Source organism: Macaca mulatta, chromosome 5, assembly GCF_049350105.2.
Source record: "Macaca mulatta isolate MMU2019108-1 chromosome 5, T2T-MMU8v2.0, whole genome shotgun sequence".
NCBI classification, from domain to species: Eukaryota; Metazoa; Chordata; class Mammalia; order Primates; family Cercopithecidae; genus Macaca; species Macaca mulatta.
This window is the reverse complement of record NC_133410.1, coordinates 127,415,399-127,441,544: the sequence shown is the minus strand read 5'-3', so window position 1 is coordinate 127,441,544 and position 26,146 is coordinate 127,415,399. Positions and strand designations below refer to the sequence as shown.

Here is a 26,146-nt window from a genome sequence, read left to right as displayed (position 1 = left end):
AGTCTTACTAGTTCCTTTTGTCTAAGTATGTATGTCATATATTATATAGAGTTTAATTTGTTGAGAGCAGATACAGTCATTGCCAGTTAATGCTTTTTGTTATCTTCATAAGTTTTAGTTCTTAGTACCCTTCTACATATTATTTTATATAAGTTTCTAAAGTAAATAGGCTCTCACAATTTTTGAAAATATATATGAGTACTCTGTATAATTGTAAATTGATCAAGAATGTTTGTATCTGGGTATATTACATGTTTGTGTAGAAATCTCATGCCTGTGTGTTGCTAGCAGTGACTGTGGGGTACTTCCAGTGGCTCTCTCCCGTGGTACATCATGAGGTAACTCTCATTACCATCGTGAATCAACAAACACTTTGAGGTCTGTTTCTGACCGATGGGCTCCAAAACCTGATTCAGCACACTTGTAGAGAGAGTCAGTTTTTTTTTCTGGGACAGAATCAAATTAGCAAAAGCTCACGAAACCAATAAATAAAAACAGGATACCATCTATTAGTTTAAAATGGGTAACTGCAAATTAGAGAGGAACTGAAATACTCTACAATTACTTTCTATACAATTAGAGGGCTCTTTCCAGGTAGTCCGGTTACATGGGAAGAATTGATCAATTAAAACTTATAAAATTATATTGCGAATTATTGTCCCGGAGAGTACAATTTCCTATGATTAACATATTCTTTTCCTATAGTAGGATCTACATGGGAAAGTAAACCATAATGAGGAAGTCATCAGTTGGGTTTAGAATCAGAAAAGGCAGAATTAGAAAAATTGAAATCTTAATGGTTCCAGGTTCGGGGAGCCTGCTAGGTCCACCTCCGCCAGCTGGATCTGAACCTCAAAGTCTATTAATCAAAAGCCCTGCATCCAACCTACGTGAGAGGGGTCCAGGCCTGTGACATTGGAAAGGCTTATTCAGAGATGACCAAAGTTTTCTCTCCCCTAGACAGTGCTAACATTCGTCTTTGTATTCTCTATTTTGTTAAATTCACTTGATTGATACTTCTTTCTTTCACAGTGACAAATATTTTGGTAATGTTAGAACATTTCAGGCCAGAGAGTTATTCTGTTTAAGAGTTTTTTACCTTTGCTGTGATCTTTCCAGTTTAACTCTGAGGGGCACCTTATTGTAACCCTTTCTCACCCCATTACTGGTAACTTATTGCACCTTGATATTATGTTGACATATGGTAAAAATTTTAAACCCTCATTAACTAAAGTCCTGTTTATATTTTCATTTTCAGCTCAAATGTATGTGAATGTATTTAAGTGCCATGTGTCCAATACACATCTACCTTTTTGTAGTAAATGATAACTTCACTTGGCATTCTCAGAAAATGGCACTTCTAATTGAGGCCTGGGGTAATAAACTTACAATGGCTATCTTTCAAATCCACTATAATTAAAATTCATAAATTTCCTGCAGCTAATGTATACTTTGATTCCATCAAGGTTTTCTCATTTTCATCCTGGCCTAATAAAAAATGTCATTTGCTAAATTACTGGCATGCCTTACTGCATCTGGATCTTCCTTAGTTTCAATATAAACTTTATCCAAGCACTTAATTTCAGGATGGAGAATTCATGGGAAACATGCCACTACTCCTTACTCTGTTCTCCAAGACAGATATCACTAACTAATGATAGCAGTTCTCCCTCTGGCTAGACGTGGGCTGAATCCAGATGTGGGCTTCTTAACCTCTTGTCTCCAGGTGAGTAGAATTGCTTCCAGTGTTAGAGTTGGTGTGCCAGATAACGTTAGCTTTGGATTCCTTGTTTATCTTGTGGCATCTGACAAGATTTGTCATTTATTTTGAGTCTAGGGACTTTTTTCTGAAAATAATTGTCTACTGAAAGTTTTCTGAATCAGGAAAGAACAAGTTTTGTGCGGCTCCCCCAACCCGCCACCTTTATTCCTATGAGTCTCCTCCTCAAGACATAAAATTGCCAAATATCATTGATAAAGGCCTGAAAAGTAGGGAGGTTTGTTAAAGAATTTGCTCAGTTAGTCCAATTAATGTCCAAGATTAACATAAACTTTACTGTAAGGTTTTTAAAAACAAAGACAATAATTTGGTTTTTAAATTAGTAAAAAGTGTAATATTTCTTATCACAAAATGGATGAAATTCTTAGTATAAATCCATTGTACATGAATGATTTAACTTTGAATTTCTTCCATGCTAAACAAAACTCATTTGCTTTAGAAATTGGAGATAAAATCCTACGGTGAACTTTTAAGAAGTTCATGATTATTTGTTAATACTCCTGTTGCTCTATGATGAAAGTAAATGTGAAACATCAGAATTTTACAGGTGATAGATTAAAGTGCTTAAAATTATTGGTGAAAATGTTAGCATTTTAAGAGTGTTTTAACTGCTTCTTCAGTTCATAACCAGGCATTGGTTTAACTCTCTTTGACTATGTATTACTGTACTGGTTGAAATGAGAAAAAAGAGAAGAAAGCTGTATAAGGAGACTCAAAATACTTCCATTTGTGAAAATAGGTAAGTTAGAGGAGTTATGGATGTTCAAACCAGAGTTATTTGTATTTTTGGGATCTGAAGGTTGATAAACATCCAAAAGTCCAAATATCACACTCCTCCAAACTATCCCCATTTTTGAATACACGAGCAGGGTTTGTCCAAAGATGAGTTACTCTTTCTTCTATCTCATTTTCTAGGAGTTAAAACGTAAGTATAGTAGATGAATACAAGCAGAATTAAACACAATAAATCTCCTTGAATACAAGTAGATGGTGAACACTATCTGCAATTTTATTTGCAGGGACTATAAAACTAAGGTCAAGAGAGTGGTTTTGCAAATTTTATTCAATTTATCCCAATCGTATCCAACTTTTTTTACTGATAATTTTTTTTACATTTGGAAATAACAATTTTTTTTCATCTTGAATATTGCCAATGCCAGGGGCAAACCCATACATCTTCTGATAAATAAACTTAGCTTTACTTTTTATGATAGTGATTTTCAAAAGGGAAATAAAATCCCTTCTTTTCCTTATACAGCTTACTTCTATTTGTTATTTCTCTACACAACTTTCTAATACTTGCCTCAAGCAGCAATATATGCAAATGGTTTACTGTGGAGCTGACACACAAGTATGAAGAAGTAAAAGAGTAGCCCATTAAATAGGCCTGCTCTGCTTCAGCATAGGACCTAGCAAGACGAGATCTAACATGAAGCAGAAGATACGACTATATTTGCTTACCCAATTCTTCTACCCTTTTGCTTCTACATTAACTTTAAATAGTAAAATAAAAAGAATAATAGAGGCAACTGTTGCCTAAATGGAAAATAACAACAACAACAACAACAACAACAACAGCAGCAGCAACAACAAAAACTGGTTCCCAGTGGAAATAGGAGAGTTTTACAGGTGAAAAATTTTATTCTCCATAAAAGCTTCTGATCACTTTCCAATGCAGAGGAGGATCCTCTGGAGCACTTCCCTGGTTCTGCCATGAGTTCCTCATGTTACTGCTACTTGTAGAATTGGTTTGTCCCCATTTCTAGATATGGTTCCATTTTGTTTTTACTACTGTTTCAGAGCTAGAACTTCATATTGGCTTGGCTGATGACTACCCAATCCCTAGCCTCTTTGCCAGGGTGATTTTTGCCAGCCCTATTATTTTTCACTATTTATTTGGAGAATAAAGTACTTACAGGGTTGAGGACAACAGTGAAGAAAAGTTCTCCTCCTTGGATACTCTTATCCAGCTCTTTAGGACCCCCTGGATATTCTTTGTAGAAAATGGTGTGAGTGAAAAGCCCACAGGTTTGTCTTGGGAGAACCTGAAGGAAAAATGAAAAAAGTAAGGAAAAACTTTTTTTCCCAATCAATTTGTTGAAACTTAGCTTTTTGCTCATGGAAGATGATACACAAGCTAGTGAATTATTCAGGTCTAACTAGTGCCTGGACAATCTATCATACTCTAGGCAAGAGAAGGTGATGCTAATATGGAAGGAATAGTGAAGAAAGTTGAAGAAATATTTTAAAACTAAAATGGGTGTTGTGTTATTTTAGCTACTTGTCTGTTTTAAATATCAAAGTGAGTACTTCTATTATGAGGCCTAGTAGGTTCTAGCATCTTAAGAGATTAAAAAAAAGAAGTAAAAATGAGACTTTAAAGAAGTATTGGATTGTCGCGCTATACTGTAATCCTAATAGGCAAGAATTTTAAGAAAATAGTTTCTGCCAAATTCTGCCATGCATTAGAAAATGAAGTCAATTATCAACTCAATGTGCTCCTTACAGAATGACATTTTAAATTAGAACGAATATTTGCGACACAAATCACAGTATCTGTTCTCGTCTGAAAGGACTACTGCAGGCTATAGTAATTACCTCAGATTCTAAGTGTGAAGCCTGCCAGTTCCTACAGTAAGAAAGAGATTATCCACTTGGCTTGTTACTTTTAGAAAGTGTAGCAACAAAATGATAAAAGGTCATTTAGTAAAAGATCTTCTCTTCACCCTTTCTATATATATTATCTGCTTCAATTATATACATTTGTGATAAGATTTTTCAAATTTTTACAGCCTTTTGCAATTATAAAAGGTGTGAATTAAAGTTGTGCAAGATGGTAAAGCCTTAAGCAGAATATGTTACAATGACTTCATGGTGACCTATGTTTGTCACTACACATTTGAAGTAGCAGAACATTAACGAGTATACTTCAGAGAGCTACAAATGTTACAAAATCATATAGGGGCAGATCTTCTGCTTATTGTCCTAAGTAAATCAATCTTCATGTTTTATGTCTTTACTCTTAAAGCACATTTGGTTCAGTAAGTGCTTTCAAAATACTACCTGTCCAGGACCTCACATGTTTTTCAACCCTGTAGAAATATACTAGTTTTATTTATTTATTTATTTATTTATTTATTTATTTATTTATTTTAGTTTGAATGTGTATTAAAATAAATTTTCATCTAGCCCTTGGACAGTATTATATAATACTGGTTATATAATACAATCTATTGTATAATCTAGTCCTTGGACAGACAGCTCAATCAGTATATCTGCATAAATCAAAACTCTATATATCCTATTTATGTTGGTAAGTTGGTAGAAGTTATATCCTTAGAAGCTATTTTATCTTAATAAAATAGTTACAAAACTTCTGTTTAAGCACAAAATATTAGCTCTGATGATGTCTATGTTTAAAAGCATTATGCATCCTCATTATCCTATCTATATACAAAAACAATAACAAAAAACAACTAAAGGCAAATGCATTCTAACGGAATTACATTTATTTCCTAACAACTATTATAAATGTAAGATTTGGAAATTAAAAATGAAATTTTGAATTTGGAAAGCATTCGGAATAAATAAATGCTTTATATAGCATTTATTCATTTATTTTACAAATATTTATTCCAAACTCTCTGCTAGCCCACAGAATAGAGTTAGTTAAGTGCTAGTGGAACTAGCTATGGACTCTATGTTAATATGTTGCATGGAGTTAGTTTTATGCTAGAATGCTAGATCCATATGCTAGTTCTGTGCCAGTCCATGTGAGAGAGCAGAAAGATATATATTTTCTACTCTTGAAGGATTTAAGCTATATCGGGCTAATGAGAAAGACCCAAAAGCTAAATAATAAAATGCTCACATGTGTTAAATGCCATTTAACATTTTAAAAGTGTATGACTATGACTGAATCACTTCTAGGGTTCAGTTTGAGTATTTTGCTTGGAAAATTATAGGATATATACAGAGCCATCTTTGGGACTTGATTGCCTAGCTGATTCTATGCAAAATGAAGAGAGAAGCAAAAAGATGTTTGAATTTTGTCTGTTTCTCAAATTACTTGAATTTCAATGCAGTGAAGAGGAAGTGGCAGGCTTTACCCTGCAACTGCAGGAGCACTACTCCTGCTGAGGGTATGAACCCCATAGAGAGCCCTAGGGGAGTCAGTGGACCACCACAGGAGGCTAAGGAGATAATCAGGAGTGTGGTAAGGGTCATATTCCACTGCCTTGCTCCATAAATGCAGTGGCAACGAATGATGAGCATGTTCCTTGAAACAGCTTTCTTATGCTACAGAAAGGATGAGAAACATTTTTAGGCATTCTGCTGTGGGCTGCCCCCTAGAATTGGTTCTGGGAATGTAACAGTATCAAAATCAAACTTTGAGATGCCGATGAACCCCTGGGAACCTTATTGCTGCTGAAAATAACTGGGAGTTCATTATGAAAGCCATGATCAACAAGAATCTTGGCCAATGGGAACTGAAGCCAATATCCTGTACCTATGGCTCAATCAGGAGCAACTGCCAACAAATACTTCTGGGGAGATATCAATAAAGACCACTTAGCGGGTTTACAGCAAGATTAATGATAGTCTCTACCAATGGGCATTTCCATTAAAATCAGTAAGTAGACAGAATGTCTAGTCTAATTTCTTAGAGGTCTCTGGCTGATATGGTTAGGGTTTGTGTCCTCACCCAAATCTCATCTTAAATTGTAATCCCCATAATACTCATATGTCAAGGGAGAGACCAGGTGGAGGTAAATGAATCATGGGGACAATTTCCCACGTGCTGTTCTTGTGATAGCGAGTGAGTTCTCACGAGACCTGATGATTTTATAAGGGGCTCTTCCCCATTTGCTCTGCACTTCTCCTTCCTGCTGCCTTGTGAAGAAGGTGCTTTGCTTCCCCCTTGCCTTCCGCCATGATTGTAAGTTTCCTGAGGTCTCCCCAGCCATACTGAACTGTGAGTCCATTAAACCTCTTTCCTTTATAAATTACCTAGTCTTGGGTATTTCCTCAAAGCAATGTGAGAATGGACTAATATACTGGTTCTTTCCAGAGAGTCATATTCAACAACCAGGGATTAGAGTATAGAGTGCTGGTTTCCATCAAGTCTTGACTGAAGGAAAATGACTCAGTTGAAAATGCAATAAAACTAGGGGTCCAGAGACTTTGGTTAGGGCTCAAACACCTTAAAGTGTAATTGGTGTTTACGTTCCTGATGAAAAAATGATGTGTTGTAGGAATTCAGAGGAGAATAAGATCCCTGTAGGTATGAGTTAGGTATTGAGTTGCTATATACTAAGGTGCTTTGTTTTCAATTATTTAAGATATGGGACTTGATATTGAAGAATAAAGGGAATAGAAATAGGTAGACAGTGGCCAGAAAGTCTCTCAAGGTGGAAAGAATGACACAGGCATGGTAATAGCAATACTATTATGGAGTTTGGTTGGAGTGAGTGTGTTTCAGCTACAGGGAAATAGGAAATAGAAAGGTAGACAGTCCAGATGGTTTTCAGGTACTTGATGGGCACATTAGGGGATATGGAAGCAACTGGAACTAATCAAGGTTAGGAAGGCCAGGATGAAGGCAGCATTTTAGAAAGATTAAAAGGTTGGCACTGTCTATGGGATAGACTGCAGTGAGGTGGTGGAAGGAACCTGTGAATAGATAAAGTAGGAAGCAGCACCAGAGTTAACACATGAAAGTCAAGGAAGTAAATTAAGATGGTGGCAGTGGGAAAGGAAATAAAAAAGATATAAAGGAATTATTGATGAAATATAGACACTGATTGGAAGTGGTGGTGGGGGGAGAGAATGATGTTTGAATTACAGAATTGAATCAAGGATAATAGCACAATCAATAGCTAGTTTGAAGGGAAAATTAATGAGTCATTTTCAGTTGGATTTGGGAATGGATCATCAGAAAAAAACTGCTCTCATACAACAAAATAAGAATGTGATCTAAAGTTCACTCCTCAGTTTCCTATTTCTAGATGCATTCTCTCCCTAGGAGGGCATATTGGCTCCTTTGGTCTCTACTTGCTTCTGTATTTGAATGGGCTCCTAGCCCTGTTTTCTCTCGCTTATTGTGTAATCAACTGTCTGCTGAACATTTCCCACTTGGAAACTCTCATCCAAGAGCCCACAAGCCAAATATAGAAGGTTTCCACAGATTGCTGCAAAATCAGACCCACAGGGACAGTTCCATCAAAACAGGAAAGCTGTTAGAGCCTTGATTACCTCAGGATTCATGCATTTATAATATAGATAAAATGTGTTTTCAGGAGAAATGAAAAAATATAACCCAGGTCTTCTAAACTCCCTCTGGTCAGAATTCTGGCAGCTTGAGCCACAGTAAGTTCATTTTCAGTACAGAGGAAGGGCAGATTGGGATAAAATGTGGCCATTATGTCCCCGTCCAACATTTACAACAGTTTTTTATTGAGGGAAAAGTCAAGATGGGAGATGATCTAAGCTATATGTCTATCCATTCTGTAATTTTTGCAGACATTGAAAAACTGTCTGAAAAGAAGTCAGTTATAACCTAATTCTAGAGGGTAGACATCTCTTCAGACATATCAGTTCAACAGAGTGTTGCGGTGGCTCATCACATAGTGTTCTTCTGTGGTGTTTCTTCCCAGTGTGTGATTCTAAATTAGGAGGCCCATTCCTAGCTTTACCAGGACTTTCTTAGGGTTCTCTGATTTGGGAAGAAATTAGGATTTCATTACTTACTTTTGGAGGTAGTAGCATATTTTGACAATATACATTTACTGAAATTGTAAAAAACAAAACAGAGAAGCCCAGGATAGAATTAGATGATGTATGCAAATGATTTAATTAACATCACCTGTCATTTTTACTCTGCATTATTATATGTTAATGATTATGCAGGGCTTCACATGTGGCTTCTGGCTGCAAATGGTTGAGTTCTTTTTTTAGCCTGGCATGGTAAATAGAAGAACACAGTTTGACTGGCTTGTCAAAGAGCAGCATGGTTAATATAGACAGAGTTGGTGTTAGTTTTTCATACTGAATAACATTTTGAAGAAGTGATGTCTACTAAAAATTATCTGCAAGTTAAATGTAATTTTTTTTTAGTATTTTAACATCAGTGCCTGCTTACCAGTGGCAATGACAGTAACGAAACCTTTTTCAGTTATATTTGAAGAATTGAAAAGAAGTGATTTTAATTAAAACATCTTCTGCTTAGATATGACAAATATGCTTCCTGCAGCCTGGAGATTTTCCTACATTTATGCTTCTAGCATTTGTTTTTTTCTTTCTTCAAGTGAGGAATGTAAATCTGGCAGAATTAGTTGTACCCTATGCATACCGGAGGAAGCTCACCATGATGTTTTTGTGGATAAAACCCCTCCGGTATCTAGCCGGTTTCAGATGTGGATATTCTTCAGTGCTGGTGATTTTAATGTTCCAGACCTTCTTCCAGGCCTCGTAAAGTTGAACATGTACAGGGTAGACGCCTGAATGGTGAGGGGCCACAGCGTAGCCCATGTCCGTCGGAATGCCATGCTCCTAAGACCAAGCAAATGTTAATTAGAGCATGTAAAGATTTATCTTGATCCTATTTTTACACTAAGATTTTCAAATGTACTATAAATATATATGTTTAAATGCATCATTACTTAATTGTGTGGTAAAATTAAAGTGGTAAGTATTAACACTGCTAGACGTCATGAAGCCTGTTAGCCATTTCACCAGTCTTTATGTTGATGCATCTATGTTTGAGGGGTGGTGAGACAGAACTAGTGATTTTAATGAATAATTTGAAAGAGCCTCCATTTTGCGCATCCTTGTCTCAGCCACCTGTTTTCCTATTGCCCATAACGTCAACAAGTTAAATGTTAGACACTTATTGCAAACAAAACTAAGCACTTCCCACATAATACAACCAATATTTATTAGAGGAACAGAACACATTCCAAGTTCATTAGGCTGCTGATAAGATTTTATTTTGTCTGTACCGTTTTTACCAAGTTTGCCACATTTCTGTTGTCCCCTCAGCATGTGGGCCAGTAGTAACAATGTTCCCTGCCTTCAGAGAAGCACACTCTTTTGACTGGATAATGTAAAATTCAACAGAGTAATATTTTTTTTGAAGTAGAAGTCCTTACAGTGAAAGCTGAAGGTACTCAAACAGCCAGATATTCTGGGAACTTAGTTGATCTGAAGTCAAGCTCTTGCACATAAAACGACTCCAGTTAAAAAAAAGGCATAGCGGAAAATTACACAGGAACACAAAATGAAACGTGTCCTTTACAAATAGAACACCCATGGCTTCAATAGTTGACAGGTGTTTTTTTCCTCCAAAATTATTTTTTATTTTTCTGTTTATATTTTTCAATTACTTGGAAAAAATCTTCAAAAATTCCACTCAAATGGTTTTTTTTTAATTAATGACTGTCTTCATGACAAATAACAATTTCACATACACAGAATCATAGTATCAGGCTGCTAAATGGTTTAAATTGCAGAAATATGCAGCCGACTGATATGGAAAAAGTTAGAGATATGGTTAGCTTTGTTTTTAAACCTAAACAATAACAGGAGGGGAAGAAAGTATATGCAGTGCCTGAATGCAGAAGGAAAACAGCTTGCCAATGGTTTGCCATTACCTAAACACTTGTTCAAATTCCTTCATATGGCATAAAAGGCCCTCAAAATTTGGTCCCAACCTACCTATATAGCCTCATCTCCTATCAGCACTCATCACCCCAATTTCTGATGATTTCCTACATATCACTGCTGCATACTATACAGACCGTCTTCCTCAACTGGAATGCCCTTTTCTTATCTTGTAAACTCTGTTTATTGTTCAAAACTCAGTTCAGTCAGCAGTAGTTGAAGATGCCAAAAACGGGAGCCACTATCTTACTGCTGTGAGAAGGAGGATGGGTGGTATTGGAGGTTGAGTGGACCATTCCTGTGTTTCTGAAGGGTGGGAGGGAAAGTTTCATATTCTTCATTTTATTTGCATCATTTGCAGAAATTACCATAACTACATAACCATCATATTTAGAACTCCACTAAAAATTGAATTGAAATATTTCATTGCTTTTTTCTTACTGGTTTTTAAAAACTCAAACTAAAGTAATTTTTTCCCACTAGACATCCCTTATCAACACATAATTTGTGCTCAACTAAAGTGGTTGAAGGCTAGGGGTATGGTGATAAGGACCAGATGAAGAAAAATGAAATTATACCATAAACATTAAAAAATGAATGATAGGTTAACAACTTTAAAAATGTGCTGAAGTAACTTTATTATTTCTGTAGTGGTTGTTAAACACTATTCTTTTATTTTAAATTTCAACTTTTAGATACAGGGGGTGCATGTGCAGGTTTGTTATATGGAAATGCTGTGTGGTGCTGAGGAGGTTAACAACTTTTCGAAGAGTATAGGAAGAACCAAGGAATAAATTCACAATGACAGGAGCTATGTTATAAAATTCCAGTATATGCAAATTTGTAAGAAATTATGCTGTTCAAAAGCTCAAGGTAGTTTTCAACACCTGCGAGTAGTCAGCTGTGTCTTAAGGACCCACATGGCATGAAAGGATGGCCCAGCATAGCAGAGACATTTCCCCTATTTTGGATTTAAAAATATTTGGCAAACAATGTATATACAGTTTTTACTTTTTTTCCCTAGCTTTAACACTAAAGAACTACTGTGATTTTTAATTAATTAATTAATTTATTGAGACAGGATCTCACCCTGTTTCCCAGGCTGGTGTACAGTGGTGGTGATCATAGCTTACTGTAGCCTCGACCTCCTGGGCTCAAGCAATCCTCCTATGATAGTTAGGACTACAAGTGAACACCAGCACACCCAACTAAATGGGGCTTTTTAGTTTCATCTTTTATTTGTGTGCTGGTGCAGTGTGGCATAGTAGCAGAAAACATCGCTTCTGGAATCAGACATAGCTGGCTGTTCGTGCTCTCATTTACCAACTGCGTGGCCTTTGGCAAACAACCTATGAGCTCTAAGCCTTGTTTCCTGTTCTCTAAAATGCTAGTCGTAAGGGCATTAACTCAAAGTGGTTCAGAGGTAATTCTGAAAGGCAGTTAGTATAGTTCTGGAAACATGATACACATTTAATGAATTTTTAAAATTATGGTTGTCATTACTGCACTGCCTCTATTGTTTTTAGATGCTATGATCCTACCACTCAACTATAATGTGGAAATTATGAAACTACCAGGCCACTTATTTTCCACTAAAAGAGACAGACTGTATTTTCTACTTTCACTGCAGATTTTGGGATTCTTCACATGAGGCTTCTGTGGTGAACTCTGACTTCTACCCCACGACCCTTTCCTAAGCTTGCTTCTCTTCTGATTCCTCCGAATATGCTCAGCCACCGCCAAGTGCTTCCAGCTCATGAGTCATTCAGATAGTAGGGGGCCACTTTTAAATTCATTTTAGAAAAAGGCAACATAAATTTGCTCCCAAATTTGCATTCATCACCAGAGAGAACACCTGAAATGTTATTGTATAGAAAAGTTTAGGCTAAGATTGCAGGTAGTGTGATCTGGAAGGCAGACTATCATGTTTTAAAAGCTTTAGCCATCATGCTAAGTTTTTGGCTGATTACTGTCCTCCGGATTGTTCAATTTGTGATTAAGCACATATTGTTGTTTAATCTGCAGCAAAAAGTCTACCTTAAGAGTTAATTCTAATTAGTCTTTTCATTGATCCTGGATTGAAAGTAGCATCTTAGATCCAGGAACTCTGGAATCTATGTTAAGAGTTTTCTAGTGGAGGACATGGTTCAAAAACACTGAGGAATGTGGCTATGTAACTACAAAATGTAAATGAAATATTTGGAACACAAGTGGAATTAATAGTCTCAATAGTTGAACTCATGATTTCCACATCTCAGCCCTACCAGATACTCTCTTTCTCCAGGGTTTCTCCATGTCATTAAATGACACCATCAACCATCAACAAACAAGTTGCTGTGTTGAAAGATAGTTTTGACAACTCCTGTTTCCTCTTTTCCAAATCTAGTCCACTGCCATGTCCTATCAGTACTATCTCTTGTATATATCTTAAATTTAGCTCCTTTTCTTCAATTCTATCATTATCATCACCCTAATCGAATCTACCGTCTTATCCCGTTGCCTTTTGGCATAGAATCCCATTCCCTCTCTTGCTTCCTTCCAACACATTTCCTGCAAAGTAATATTTAAAAGATACAAGTATGGTTTTGTGACTGTCTACTCAAAATCCTTCCCTGATTTCCCTTTGCACTTAAATTACAAAATTCTTAGCATGATCACAAGCACTGCATATGATCCTTGCTTCTTTGTCTAGCTTCATCTTGCACCACCCTCAATCCTTCACTGAATTTTGGTCACATGAACCTTTCCCTGAAACTCACCAAGCACTTTTCTACCTCAGTATCTTCCTATATATGGTTTCTCCCCCTGAAATGTTTCTACTCCAAATCTTCACCTGGATAAATCTGAAGATAATTTATTCTGTCATATCTTCGGAGAAGACTTCACTGACAAGTCCCAATCTAAATGAAGTCGACATTAAGACTTCTCTTAGTAGCTTTCCTCATTTTTTCATAGTACACAGCACAGTTTGTAAGCATGTATTTTTTGCATAGAAAAGACATTTATGTAATATTTCTCTTTTTCATTAAACAATAAGCTTCATGAAATTAGGTTCCATTTTATCCACTGCGATATGCTCAGTGTCTTGCCAACAGCAAGTGCTCAACAAATACTAGTGAAAAAGTTACATGATCTGATTCTGACTACCTCCTTCTATTCCAGTTTTCACTTTCTCAATTATCTTCATTACACTGCCTATTCGTCTAAAGAATAAACATATGGTAACTCACAGGGAAATTTTAATATCTATGTAAATAATACTTGAAAGCATTTTTGAGACTGTAGTTAAAAATTATGAGGGCAAAGCAAAATGGCAGAATAGAAGTCTACACCATTTGTACCCCCTGCAGGAAGACCAAATTTTAACAACTATCTGCATACAGAAAAGTACCATCAGAAAAACAAAAAATCAGGTAAGCAATCACAGTACTTCATTATATCTTCATAAAAGTTAATGAAAATGGCGTTGAGGAGGGTTGGAGAGACAATCTTGAATCACCAATGCCACCTTTCCCCTAACTCCCGGCAGTGGCCATGCAGTGCAGAGGGTCTGTGTATGTGGGGGAGGGAGAGCACAGTGACTGGGGGACTTTATATTGAACTCAGTGCTACCCTGTCATAGCAGAGAGCAAATCCATGCTGGGCTCAGCCTTTGCTCACATATTGAGGGAGCATTTGGACTAGACTTAGCCAAGGGAAGTCATGCATGTTATCAGTTAGTGCTCGAGTTTCTTGTTAAGTCTCGCCACCATGGGCCAACATGCTCTAAGGTCCATGGTAAACTTGAAAGACAGTCTAGCACACAAGGACTGCAATTCCTAGGCAACTCCTAGAGCTGGGTTGGGATTAGAACCAGTACACTAGTGTGGCATGTGACCTAGGGAGACACTAGCCAGAGCAGCTAAAGGATTGCTTGCACCACTCCTTCCCTAATCCCAGGAAGTGCAACTCACAGCAGTGAAAGTGTCTCTTTCCTTCTGTTTAAAGGGAGGAGAGTAAAGAGTAAAGAGGACATTGTGTTGGATCTTGGATACCGGCTCAGCCATAGTAGGACAGGGCACCAGGCAGAGTCATGAGGCCCCCATTCTAGGCACTAGCTCCTGGAGAACATTTCTTGACACACTCTGGGACAAAAGGGAACCCATTGTCTTAAAGAGAAAGATCCAGTCTTGGAAAGATTCATCACCTGCTGATTAAAGTGCTCTTGGGCCCTGAATAACCATCAGTGATAGCCAGGGAGCATGCTGTGAGCCTTGGGCACTTGGGACGTGCTTACTACATGTTTGACCCAGCATGTTTCCAGCAGTGGTGACTATGGTGAAAGACTCCTGTTTGAGAAAAGCACGGGGAAAAGTAAAGGGGACTCTGTCTTGCACCTTATATACCAGCTTGGTCACAGTGGGGTAGAGCAAAAAGCAGGCCCTTGGGATCTTTAAGTCCAGGCCTAGGCTCTTGAACAGCATTTCTGGAACTTCTCTTGGTCAGAGGGGAACCCACTGTGCAGAGGGTGAATCCCTGGCCTGGAAGCATTCACCACAAGCTGACAGAAGAACCCTTGGTCTTAAGTGAACATTGCCAGTGGCCTGGCAGAACCCTGCCAAGGGCTGCTGGTGGTGGTGCTCAGAGGGAGAGGCTCTTCTCCCTGTGGAAAGGAGAAGGAAGAGCAGGAAGTACTTTGTAGTATGGTTTTAGTACCAGCTTAGCCACAGTAGAACAGAGCATCAGGCAAATTCCTATTTTTCACTCTAATTCTTGGCTCCCAGACAGCATATCTGGACCTGCCTGGGGCCTGGAGGAACTTGCTGCTCTGAAGGGAAGGGCACAAACCTGGCTGGCTTTGCCACCTTCTGATTGTAGTGGCCTAGGGCCGTGAGTGAACATAGGTGGTAGCCAGGTAGTGGTTATAGTGGGCCTTGGACAAGACTCAGTGTTGTGCTGACTGAGTCTTTAGGCCTGACCCAGTACAGTCCCAGTTATAGTGGCCATAGGGGTGTTTGAATCATCATAATCCCAGTTCCAGGCAGCTCAGCACAGAGAAAGAGACTCTGTTTGTTTGGGAGAAACTAAGGGAAATGAACAAGAATCTCTGCCTATTAATCCAGAGACTTCTTCTAGATCTTCTCCAAGACCACCAAGATGGTACCTTTATGAGTCTGCAAGAACCACAGTGATATTGGGCTTGAGAACCAAGCACCTTCAAATATCGGAAAAGCCTTCTCAAGGACCAGCATAAACAAGCCTAGACTGCAAAGGCTGTAATAAATATCTAACTGTTCTATGCGCAGACACAGATGAACATCTACAAGCATCAAGATGATCTAGGAAAATGACCTCACCAAATGAACTAAATAAGGCACCAGGGACCAATCCTAGAGAAATAAGGATGTGTGACCTTTCAGACAGAGAACTCAAAATGGCCATTTTGAGGAAACTCAAAGAAATTCAAGATTAACACAGATAAGGAATTCCGAATTCTATCAGATTAATTTTACAAAGACATTGAAATAATGAGAAAGAATCAAGCAGAAATTCTAGAGTTGAAAAATGCAATTGACATACTGAAGAATGCATCAGTCACTTAATAGCAGAATTGATCAAGCAGAAGAAAGAATCAGTGAGCTTGAAGACAGCCTATTTGAAAATACACAATCAGAAGAGACAAAAGAAAAACAAAACAAAACAAAAACAACATAGCACACCTATAAGATCTAGAAAATAGCCTCCAAAGGGCAAATCTCAGAGATATTGGTTTTAAATAAGAGGTAGAAAAACAGCTAAGGGTAAAAAGTTTGTTCAAAATGAATAATAACAGAAAAACCTCTCAAACCTGGAGAAAGAGATCAACATTCAAGTACAAGAAGGTTATGGAGCACCAAGCAGATTAACTGAAAGAAGACTACCTCAAGGCATCTAATAATCAAACTCCCAAGAGTCAAGGACAAAGACAGTATCCTAAATGCAGCAAGAAAAAAGTAACAAATAACATTCAATGGAACTCCAATACATCTGGCAGCAGACTTTTCATTGGAAGCCTGACAGGCCAGGGGAGGGTGGCAAGACATATTTAAAGTGCTGAAGGAAAAGAACTTTTATGCTAGAGTAGTATATCTGGTGGAAATATTCTTCAAGCATGAAGGAGAAATAAAGACTTTCCCAGACAAACAAAAGCTGAGGAACTTCATCAACACCAGACGTGTCTTACAATAAATGCTGAAGGAAGTTTTTCAATCTGAAAGAAAAGGATATTAATGAGCAAGAAGAAATCATCTAAAGGTAAAAATACACACTGGTAATAGTAGGCACACAGAGAAACAGACTATGATAAGACTGTAATGGTGATGTGTAAATTACTCTTATCTTAAGTAGAAAGACTAAATGATGAACCAATCAAAAGTAGTACTACAAAAACCTTTCAAGATATAAACAGTAAAACAAGACATAAGGAACAACAAAAAATTAAAAAGTGAGGTGATAAAGTTAAAGTATAGTGTTGTCTTTCTGTGGAGTTTGTTTATGCAATCAGTGTTAAGTTGTCGTCAGTTTAAAATAATGAGTTACAAGACAGTATTTGCTACTCTCATGATAACCTCAAATCAAAAAACACAACAGAAACAAGCAAGAAGTTAAAGCACAAGAGAAAATTATCTTCACTAAAAGGAAGACAGGAAGGAAGAAAAGAAGAGAGCGAAAACCCCCAAACAACCATAAAACAAATAACAAAATGGCAGGAGTAAGTTTTTACAAGTAAATCATAACATTAAATATAAGTGAACTAAACTCTCTGATCAAAAGACACAGAGTGGCCAGATGGATGAAAATACAAGACTCTATGATCTGTTGCCCACAGGAAACACACTTCACCTATAAAGATAAACATAGACTGAAAATAAAGGGATGCAAAAAGGTATTCCATGCCAATTGAAATAAAAAATGAACAGGAGTAGTTATACTTGTATCAGACAAAATAGACTTGAAAACAATTACTGTGATAAGAGACGAAGAAGGTCACTATATAATGATAAAGGAGTCAACTCAGTAATAGTATATAACAATTTTAAATATATATGCACCCCACTCTGGAGCACACAGCTATATAAAGAAAATATTATTAGTGCTAAAGAGAGATATAGACCCCAATACAGTAATAGTTGGAGATTTCAACACTCCACTTTCAATATTGGACAGATGTCCCAGACAGAAACTCAACAAAAATGTTGCCATTTTGTTATTTGTTTTATGGTTGTTTGGGGGTTTTCACTCTCTTCTTTTCTTCCTTCCTGTCTTCCTTTTAGTGAAGATAATTTTCTCTTGTGCTTTAACTTCTTGCTTGTTTCTGTTGTGTTTTTTGATTTGAGGTTATCATGAGAGTAGCACTATACAACAAATGAATCTAATATATATTTATAGAACATTTCAACCAAAGGCTACAGAATACGCATTCTTTGTCTCAGCACATGGATCATTTTCAAGGATAGACCATAAGTTAGGTTATAAAACAAGTCTTAACACATTTACAAGAATCCAAACAACATCAAGCATCTTCTCTGACAACAATGGAATAAAACTAGAACTCAACAAGAGGAATTTTGGAAACTATACAAACTCAATGGAAATTAAACAATATGCTCTTGAATGATCAGTGGGGTCAATCAAAAAAGTTAACATGAAAATTGAAAAATGTTTTGGAAAAGAAATGATAATGGAAACACAACATACCAAAACCTATAGGATACAGCAAAAGCAGTACTAAGAGGAAAGTTTACAGCTGTAAGTGCCTACATCAAAAAAGAAAAAAAAAACCTTCAAATAAATAACCTAACAATGCATCTTAAAGAATTAGAAAAGCAAGTGCAAACTGAACCCAGAAATAATAGGAGAAAAGAAATAATAAAGATCAAAGCAGAAATAAATGAAATTGAAATGAAGAAAACAATACAAAAAAGTCAATGAAACAAAAAGGATTTTTCTAAGATAAACAAAATCAGCACACCATTAGCCAGATTAACAAATTAAAAAAAGAGTGAGGACCCAAATAAATAAAATCAGATATGAAAAAGGAAACACTACAACTGATATTGCAGAAATTCAAAGGGTCAGTAGTGGCTACTATGAGCAACTATATGCCAATAAACTGGAAAATTTACAGGAAATGAATAAATTCCTTGGCATATACAACCTACCAAAACTGAACCATGAAGAAATCCAAAACCTGAAAAGACCAATAACAAGTAATGAGATTGAAGACATAATAAAACGTCTCCCAGTAAAGAAACGCCCAGGGCTTCATGGCTATACTGCTGATTTCTACCAAACATTTAAAGAAGAACAAAGCAGCAATCCTACTGAAACTTCCAAAAAATAGAGGAGGAGGGAATACTTCCAAACTCATTCGATGAGGCCAGAATGTTACTGATACCAAAACCAGATAAAGACACATCAAAAAAAGAAAACTACAGGCCAGTGTCTCTGATGAATACTGATGCAAAAATTTTCAATAAAATACTAACAATCTAAATCCAACAATACATTAAAAAGATCATTTACCATGACCAAGTGAGACTTATCCTTGGGATGCAAGGATGGTTCAATATACACAAATCAATCAAGATGATACACCATATCAACAGAATGAAGGACAAAAATCATAACGATCATTTCAATTCATTCTGAAAAAGCATTTGATAAAACTGAACATCCCTTCATGATAAAAACCCTCAACAAACGTGGTATAGAAGGTACATACCTCACCATAATAAAAATCCCTCTATGACAGATGCAAAGCTGGTATCATACTGAATTGGGGAAAACTGAAAGGCTTTCCTCTAAGATCTGGAAGACAACAAGGATGCCCACTGTCACCACTGTTATTCAACATAGCACTGGACGTCCTAGCTATAGCAATCAGAAAAGAGAAAGAAATGAAGGGCATTCAAGTTGGACAATAAATAGTTAAATTATCCTTGCTTCCAAATGATATAATCCTATATTTGGAAAAACCTAAAGATTTCACCAAAAAACTATTAGAACTGATAAACAAATTCAGTAAAATTCAAGATACAAGATCAACCTACAAAAATCAGTAGCATTTCTATATGCTAATATGCCAATGGTGAACAATGCAAAAAACAAGTCAAAATGTAATCTCATTTATAGTAGCCACAAATAAAATTACATACCTAGGAATTAACCAAAAAGTGAAAGATCTCTACAATGAAAACTATAAAACATTGATGAAAGAAATTAGAGTACACCAAAAAAAATAAAAAGATATTCCATGTTCATGGATGAGAAGAATCAATATTGTTAAAATGTCCATACAAAACAAAGCTCTCTACAGATTCAATGAAATATTTATCAAAATGCCAATGATATTTTTCACAAATATACAATATAATCCAAAAATTTATATGGAACCACAGAAGATCCAGAATAGCCAAAGCTATCCTGAACAAAAAGAACAAAACCGGAAGAATCACATTACCTGATTTCACATTATACTACGGAGTTATATTAACCAAAATAGCATGCTACTGGCATATAAACAGATACACAGACCAATGGAATAGAACAAAGAACACAGAAACAAATTAATACACATGCAGTCAACTCATTTTTGACAAAGGTGCCAAGAACATACACTGGAGAAAGGACAATCTCTTCAGCAAATGGTGCTTGAAAAACTAGATTTCCATATGTGGAAAAATTAAGCTGAACCCCTGTTTATCACCAAATACAAAAAATCAAATCAAAATAGATTAAAGACTTAAACATAAGACCTCAAACTATGAAACTACAGTAAGAAAACATGGGAGAAACTCTCCAAGACATTGGTCTCGGCAAAAATTTTGTGAGTAATACTCCACAAGCACAGGCAACCAACAAAAAATGGACAGATGGGATCGCATCAAGTTAAAATGCTTTTGCACAGCAAAAGACACAATCAACAAAGTGAAGAGACAACCCACAGAATGGGAGAAAATATTTGCAAACTCCCCACCTGACAAGAGATTAATAATCAGAATATATAAGAAACTCAAACAACTCTAGAGTAAAAAAATCTCATAATCTGAATAACTAAAGGACAAAGGGCTTGATCAGGCATTTCTCAAAAGAATACATACAAATGGCAAACAGGCATTTGAAAAGATGCTCAACATCATTGGTCATCAGAGAAATGCAATCGAAAACTATAATGAGATGTCATCTCAACCCGATTAAAATGGCTTTTCTCCAAAAAGACAGGCAATAACAAATGCTGGAGAGGATGTGGAGAAAAGAAAACCCTCATACGCTGTTGGTGGGAATGTAAATTAGTACAACCACTATGGAGAACAGTTTGGAGGTTTCTCAAAAAACTAAAATTAAAACTACCATATGATCCAGCAATCCCACTGCTGAGTATATGCCAAAAAGAAAGGAAATCAGTATATCAAAGAGGTATCTGCACTCTCATGTTTGTTGCAGCACTATTTACAGTAGCCAAGATTTGGAAGCAACCAGTGTCTATTAACCAATGAATAGATAAAGAAAATTATACATGTATATATATAGAAAATTATACATGTATATATATAAAGAAAATTATACATGTATATATATGTATGTATATATAGTATAATAGTACACAATGGTGTACTATTCAGCCATAAAAAAGCATGGGATTCAGTTACCTGCAACAATATAGATGGAACTGGAGGTCATTATCTTAAGTGAAATAACCAAGACACAGAAAGACAAACATCACATGTTCTCACTTATTTGTGGTATATAAAACAAAACAATTAAACACATGGAGATAGAGAGTAGAAGGATGGTTACCACAAGCTGGGTAGGACAGTGGATGTTGCAGGGGAGGTGGGCATCATTAGTGAGTACAAAATATAAGTAGGAAGCATGAATAATATGCACTATTTGATAGCACCATGGGATGATTATAGTCAAAATTATATAAAAAAAATGTACATTTTAAAATAACTAAAATAGTATAATTGGATTGTTCATAACACTAAAGATAAATGCTTGGCAGGGGTGGAGATCCCAGTTTTCATGATGTGATTATTACACATTGCATGCGTCTATCAAATATTTCATGTCTCCCATAAATATATACACCTACTGAGTACCCACAATAATTAAAAATTAAAAAAAATTATTATTCCATGAAGCCACCTTTATTTATTTCTGTAAACTCATATATTTGTTATATTACATAAAGTTAAAAATTACAAGATTTTCCTAAATTATGCATTGAAATATTTCCAAATAGACAATGTGAAAATAATACAGTTTTGTCAGGCAAAAAGTAATGTAGTCTTTAGAACAATTTTCCTAAAAACTAAAAGAGAAAAATAGCATTTAGGTATTTGAAAAATACAGTTAGCTTCATTACTGAAGAAAAAATTGTTTATTACTGTCTTTAATGATAGGTCTGTATTTAGACTCTTGCTAGTAATTAAAAATGGCACTTAACTTTTAGTTTTTGTCTCTATTTCAATTTTTCTAAACAGAAACACCTTTGTAATTTTCATTAATGACTAGAAGGCTCATTGTCTATTTCCATATTTTGCAGGTTAGCAAATATGTAAACTAATGTAATTTACAGAAAACCCCACAATGACAGGAAATCAAACAGACATTCTGCATGCTACAGTGAAAAACGAATCCCAAACTTCATTACAGTATAATTTGGAAATACTTCAAAATGCTTTTCTGGAGTTCATTTTGGTTGGAATGTCCCATTTCCTCAGTATACAGAAGTTCATGTTTTGGTTAACTATCTCATAGTATTGAGAAATTACATACATAATTTACATTGGTTGAAGATTAAGTTTCTCTATATTTACATTTGGTAGTATATTTCGAAGTTGATTCTAGAAAAACATTTTTTTTCCCCTAGAGTTTTAAAGTGGCTTCATTAAAAACTATGGCTTTTTGGGGAAAAAACTGTCACTTCCTTAAAAACTACGGCTATTTGAGGTATTATTTAACAAAGAAAAGAATACGTTTTTCTTTATGATAGGACCATAATTCTGACCAACTGCCTCCTTCTCTTTGGAAAATTAAATTAGCTTCTTTTAATACATAAGGCACTTGCATGAGTGCAGGCACACGCGTGTGCACGCACACACACAGGTATATGAAATATGAAGAAAATAAATTTATACTATTTCCTTGAATTTGTGAAGCATTTTCAAGCTTCTAATGATGATTTGTTTTCCTAAGGTGACACTGATGGACTACACCACAATTCAGCTTATAAGAACCTGTGGAACCTCTGGCACCCACGGAAGGAGTCCTGTAGTAGCTGCAATCATTGGGAGAAAGTAAGAAATGGCGTGGCTGTTGGCAAAATGGCCCAATATATGTAAAAGTTGCTATTAAAAGGAAGCTGACTGTCTTCTTAGCCTCTAACAAAATGAGGCAAGTCAGGATCATTAGGTTAGGGAATTTAGGTTTGGTACTACATGCAAAGATTATTAAATATTAGATTATGTTCCTATGATAAATGGTAATATTTCTGGTATGGTTTGAAATGAAAAATCTTGAAAGAATTAATTACCTTAGCATAGGAATCTGATTTTTCATTTTCTAAAAAATTGTAAAATAAAGGGGTTGTAAAAGTTGTCACTAAAGTCCAGGTTTAAAATTCTGTGTTTCTTTGACATAATCTTTGTGGTTTTAGAAATGATTTTATATTCAGATGCTAAATATGAATGCACTATTTTTAATCCATGAACAAATTTAAACTCCCATGTACAATTTTCTTTCTACATACTTAAGGAGGAATAATCTTCTAAAATACAGTAGACACAGTTACATAAATTTGGTTAATATTTATAGATTTGACCACTAAATATTTCTCTAGTTTTCTTACATGGTGCTCTTTGATTTATAATATGAATTTTGGTTTGCTGGGTGGTATGTGAAAAAATTTCTATGATGATAATGTTGTTTTTAGTAGATTTGTTTTAAGAGTTCAAGAATCATCCCCTGTTGGCAGCTATTGTATTAATAAAGAATTTGTCTGGTCTTCCTTATCCCTGATTCCTGGGAGATAACTCCTAACTCTGTGGAATTTCCTGAGTGATAGAAATGTCTTTGTTATTTATGGTGAGACCCTGAAACTATATCTGAGTTTATGCTAACAAGATGACTCAGGATGAAGGTTAGTCATGCCAGGAAGTCCCACCATGTAATTAGAGAGTGAGAGCTTTGAGCCAGGTAATATCAGCCTGACCTTAGGGTAGGCAAGAGGAGTTGGAAATTGAGTTCAATCACGTGGCTAGTAATACAATCAAACATGCCTATATAATGATACCCTTATAAAAAAATCTGGAACTTGAGGTTTAGTTGAGTCTCTCTGGGTAGTGATATTCCTATGGATCCAGAAAGTCCAGGAAAGAGATATTCTCTGTCTCACAAGATAGCAAAAAATATGGCTATAAAATAAAAGTAACAAAAGTCTTTGGATAAAAGTGTTAAAGGTGTTAATAATGAGATCTTGTAAAACCGAATGGCATTACAGCAACTTATAAAACAGAAGTGTCACCTTATCACTCTGGAGTTACTCATCTCCGGAAAAGAGACGAGTGTATGGTGTTTAATTTAGTATATAGTGAGAAAAGAGTCTTATTCTTTCAATATCTCAAAATAGCCAAACCCATGACAATTAAATTATCCTTGTACCAGGAATTCTAGGGATAGGGAGTAGCATAGTATCATCAAGAGAGTACAGATTTAGGAGAGCACAGTTTTGAGTCCTGGGCTCAATCTCAGTGCTTCTCTGCATTGGTCCAAGGACCCTGGCAGGTTATGCAAATTCACCATGCCTCAATTCCCTCATTTGCCAAGTAGGGGTAATAAAACTAATGATCTCACAGAGTTGTTTAGAGTGAAGGGTATAAACAAAGTTATTGGTCAAGTGCCATTTAATTTTCTTTTATTTGGTTAACAGTATACTTTATTTGGGGGAAACAAAAACAAGCAAAGCAAAACAAAACAAAACAAACAAGGTAAACTAAGACTCCTCTAACCATTACTTTTATCCTCAAACAACTCAGAATGCTTATTTCACAGCAGACATTCCTCGAAGAAGATACATTGTCATTATCAATCATGTCTGAAAACAATGTCTTACTAAACAGTACACATTTCTTCTATTACACATACTAGATATTACACATAAAGTGGGAGGGAAGGAATACCTCTGGTGTACCATAAATCTGACAGAGCTGTAGCGATAACAAAAGCAAAAACCCCTTCTTAACACCACATATTCCTCTTTAAGCATTATCCCAAGTTAGCAGCTAAATTATTTCAAGAAATGGAATGACATTTTGTAAGCCAAATGTAGTAAGAAATTCCAGTAACAAAAGTTAAGCTAAAAATGTAGTACCAATACTGAAAAAGGGTTACAAAAGGTAGCATACTTGGCTTTAACTTTCATTTTTACTTGTAACCTTAAAGAAAAGAACTATTTGGGGAAGAGTGACAGATTTTCTCCCAGTCTTCCCTAACAATTATAAAATTTATTTCAAGTACATTTTCATTTAACTGAGCATGTTGTTTTCCTCTCTTAGAGTTCCCTCCAGAATTTTTGAAGTGTTGTCATATCTTTGTCGAGTGTCTCATAAGTAAACATAGCACTAAAAGATGCACTTTTGTGAGAATACTCAAAAGAATGATGTAAACACTTGTACTTTGCACAGCCCAGGTTGGTATTTTTGAACTGCTGGGGTGCATTCAAGTAAACACAATAAGAGGTTTATAGAAATGTAAAATATGAATTTATGAAGCCTTACTTTTTATGCTACAGCAAAATAACTGAAAAGAAAATTATCTGGATTCATAATGGAGGAATTGAAAGTTTGGTTTAATTCAGCTTTTTCAGACTTTGAAGCAATAAATTTTATGTGGACCTTTGGGGGTTTTTGAGAGATAAGAAAGCTATAAATAATTCAGGACAACCTCAAATTCTCAGAGTACTTGCACATACATTTAATTTCTCTGAAAATATGCAAGGTTGATTAGGAATCTTGAAGTCTACATAGTACTAATTTTAAGTGAAGTTTAATATTTCTGAAAGCATAAAATGTTGATATCGATTTTTGTGAAAATCACTGTAAACCCTCTGCTATTTCTAAAAGCCACCAGGACAGTAATGCTTGCAGCATTGAGATCGCAAACACAAGAAACCACATAAATCCTATAGACAGCTTTTTAGGAGAAAAACATTGTAAAAAGTCAGATTTGTATTCTGAAATTGTGTAAAAATATAACTCCTTAAGGAAGTAGTAGCATTTTGATTATGAGGTCTGTGTAACAGCAATCAGTATCAATGGCATGGCTACTTGTTAATTTTACAAACCATGGTTGTTTCATGGGCTTTGGAATTTGACAGACCTGGGATAAAAATCCTTTCTCCAGCTTTCACTGGCTGTGTGATTTTAGAAAAATTATATAAGTTTTCCAAGCCTTGCTTTCTTCATTTTCAATACAAGAATAAGCAACCTCACAGGTGGCTGGGAGAATTAACTGAGGATGTATGGAAAGCACGAAGCACGATGTCTAGTAAATATTTGGAGCTCAACAATTTCTCTTCCTACATTTCCTTAAGAGAGTCAAGAATCTTTCTCACTGAACCGTAAGGTTCTGTTTCATGCAGGGGAAACAGAATCACAGAATTTCAAGTTTCACGTTTCCTGA

At 35.8% G+C, this 26,146-nt stretch overlaps 1 protein-coding gene across 2 annotated transcripts in view; it reads right to left on the bottom strand.

Annotated features, from left to right (window-relative positions):
* NDST3 (N-deacetylase and N-sulfotransferase 3) overlaps positions 1-26,146 on the bottom strand; it is a 210,814-nt gene that overhangs the window by 100,417 nt on the left and 84,251 nt on the right. For both annotated transcript variants that reach the window (NM_001266899.1, XM_015138957.3), the window contains 2 exon segments: positions 3,697-3,825; positions 9,146-9,331. In NM_001266899.1, the coding sequence (NP_001253828.1) occupies positions 3,697-3,825; positions 9,146-9,331 (315 nt within the window).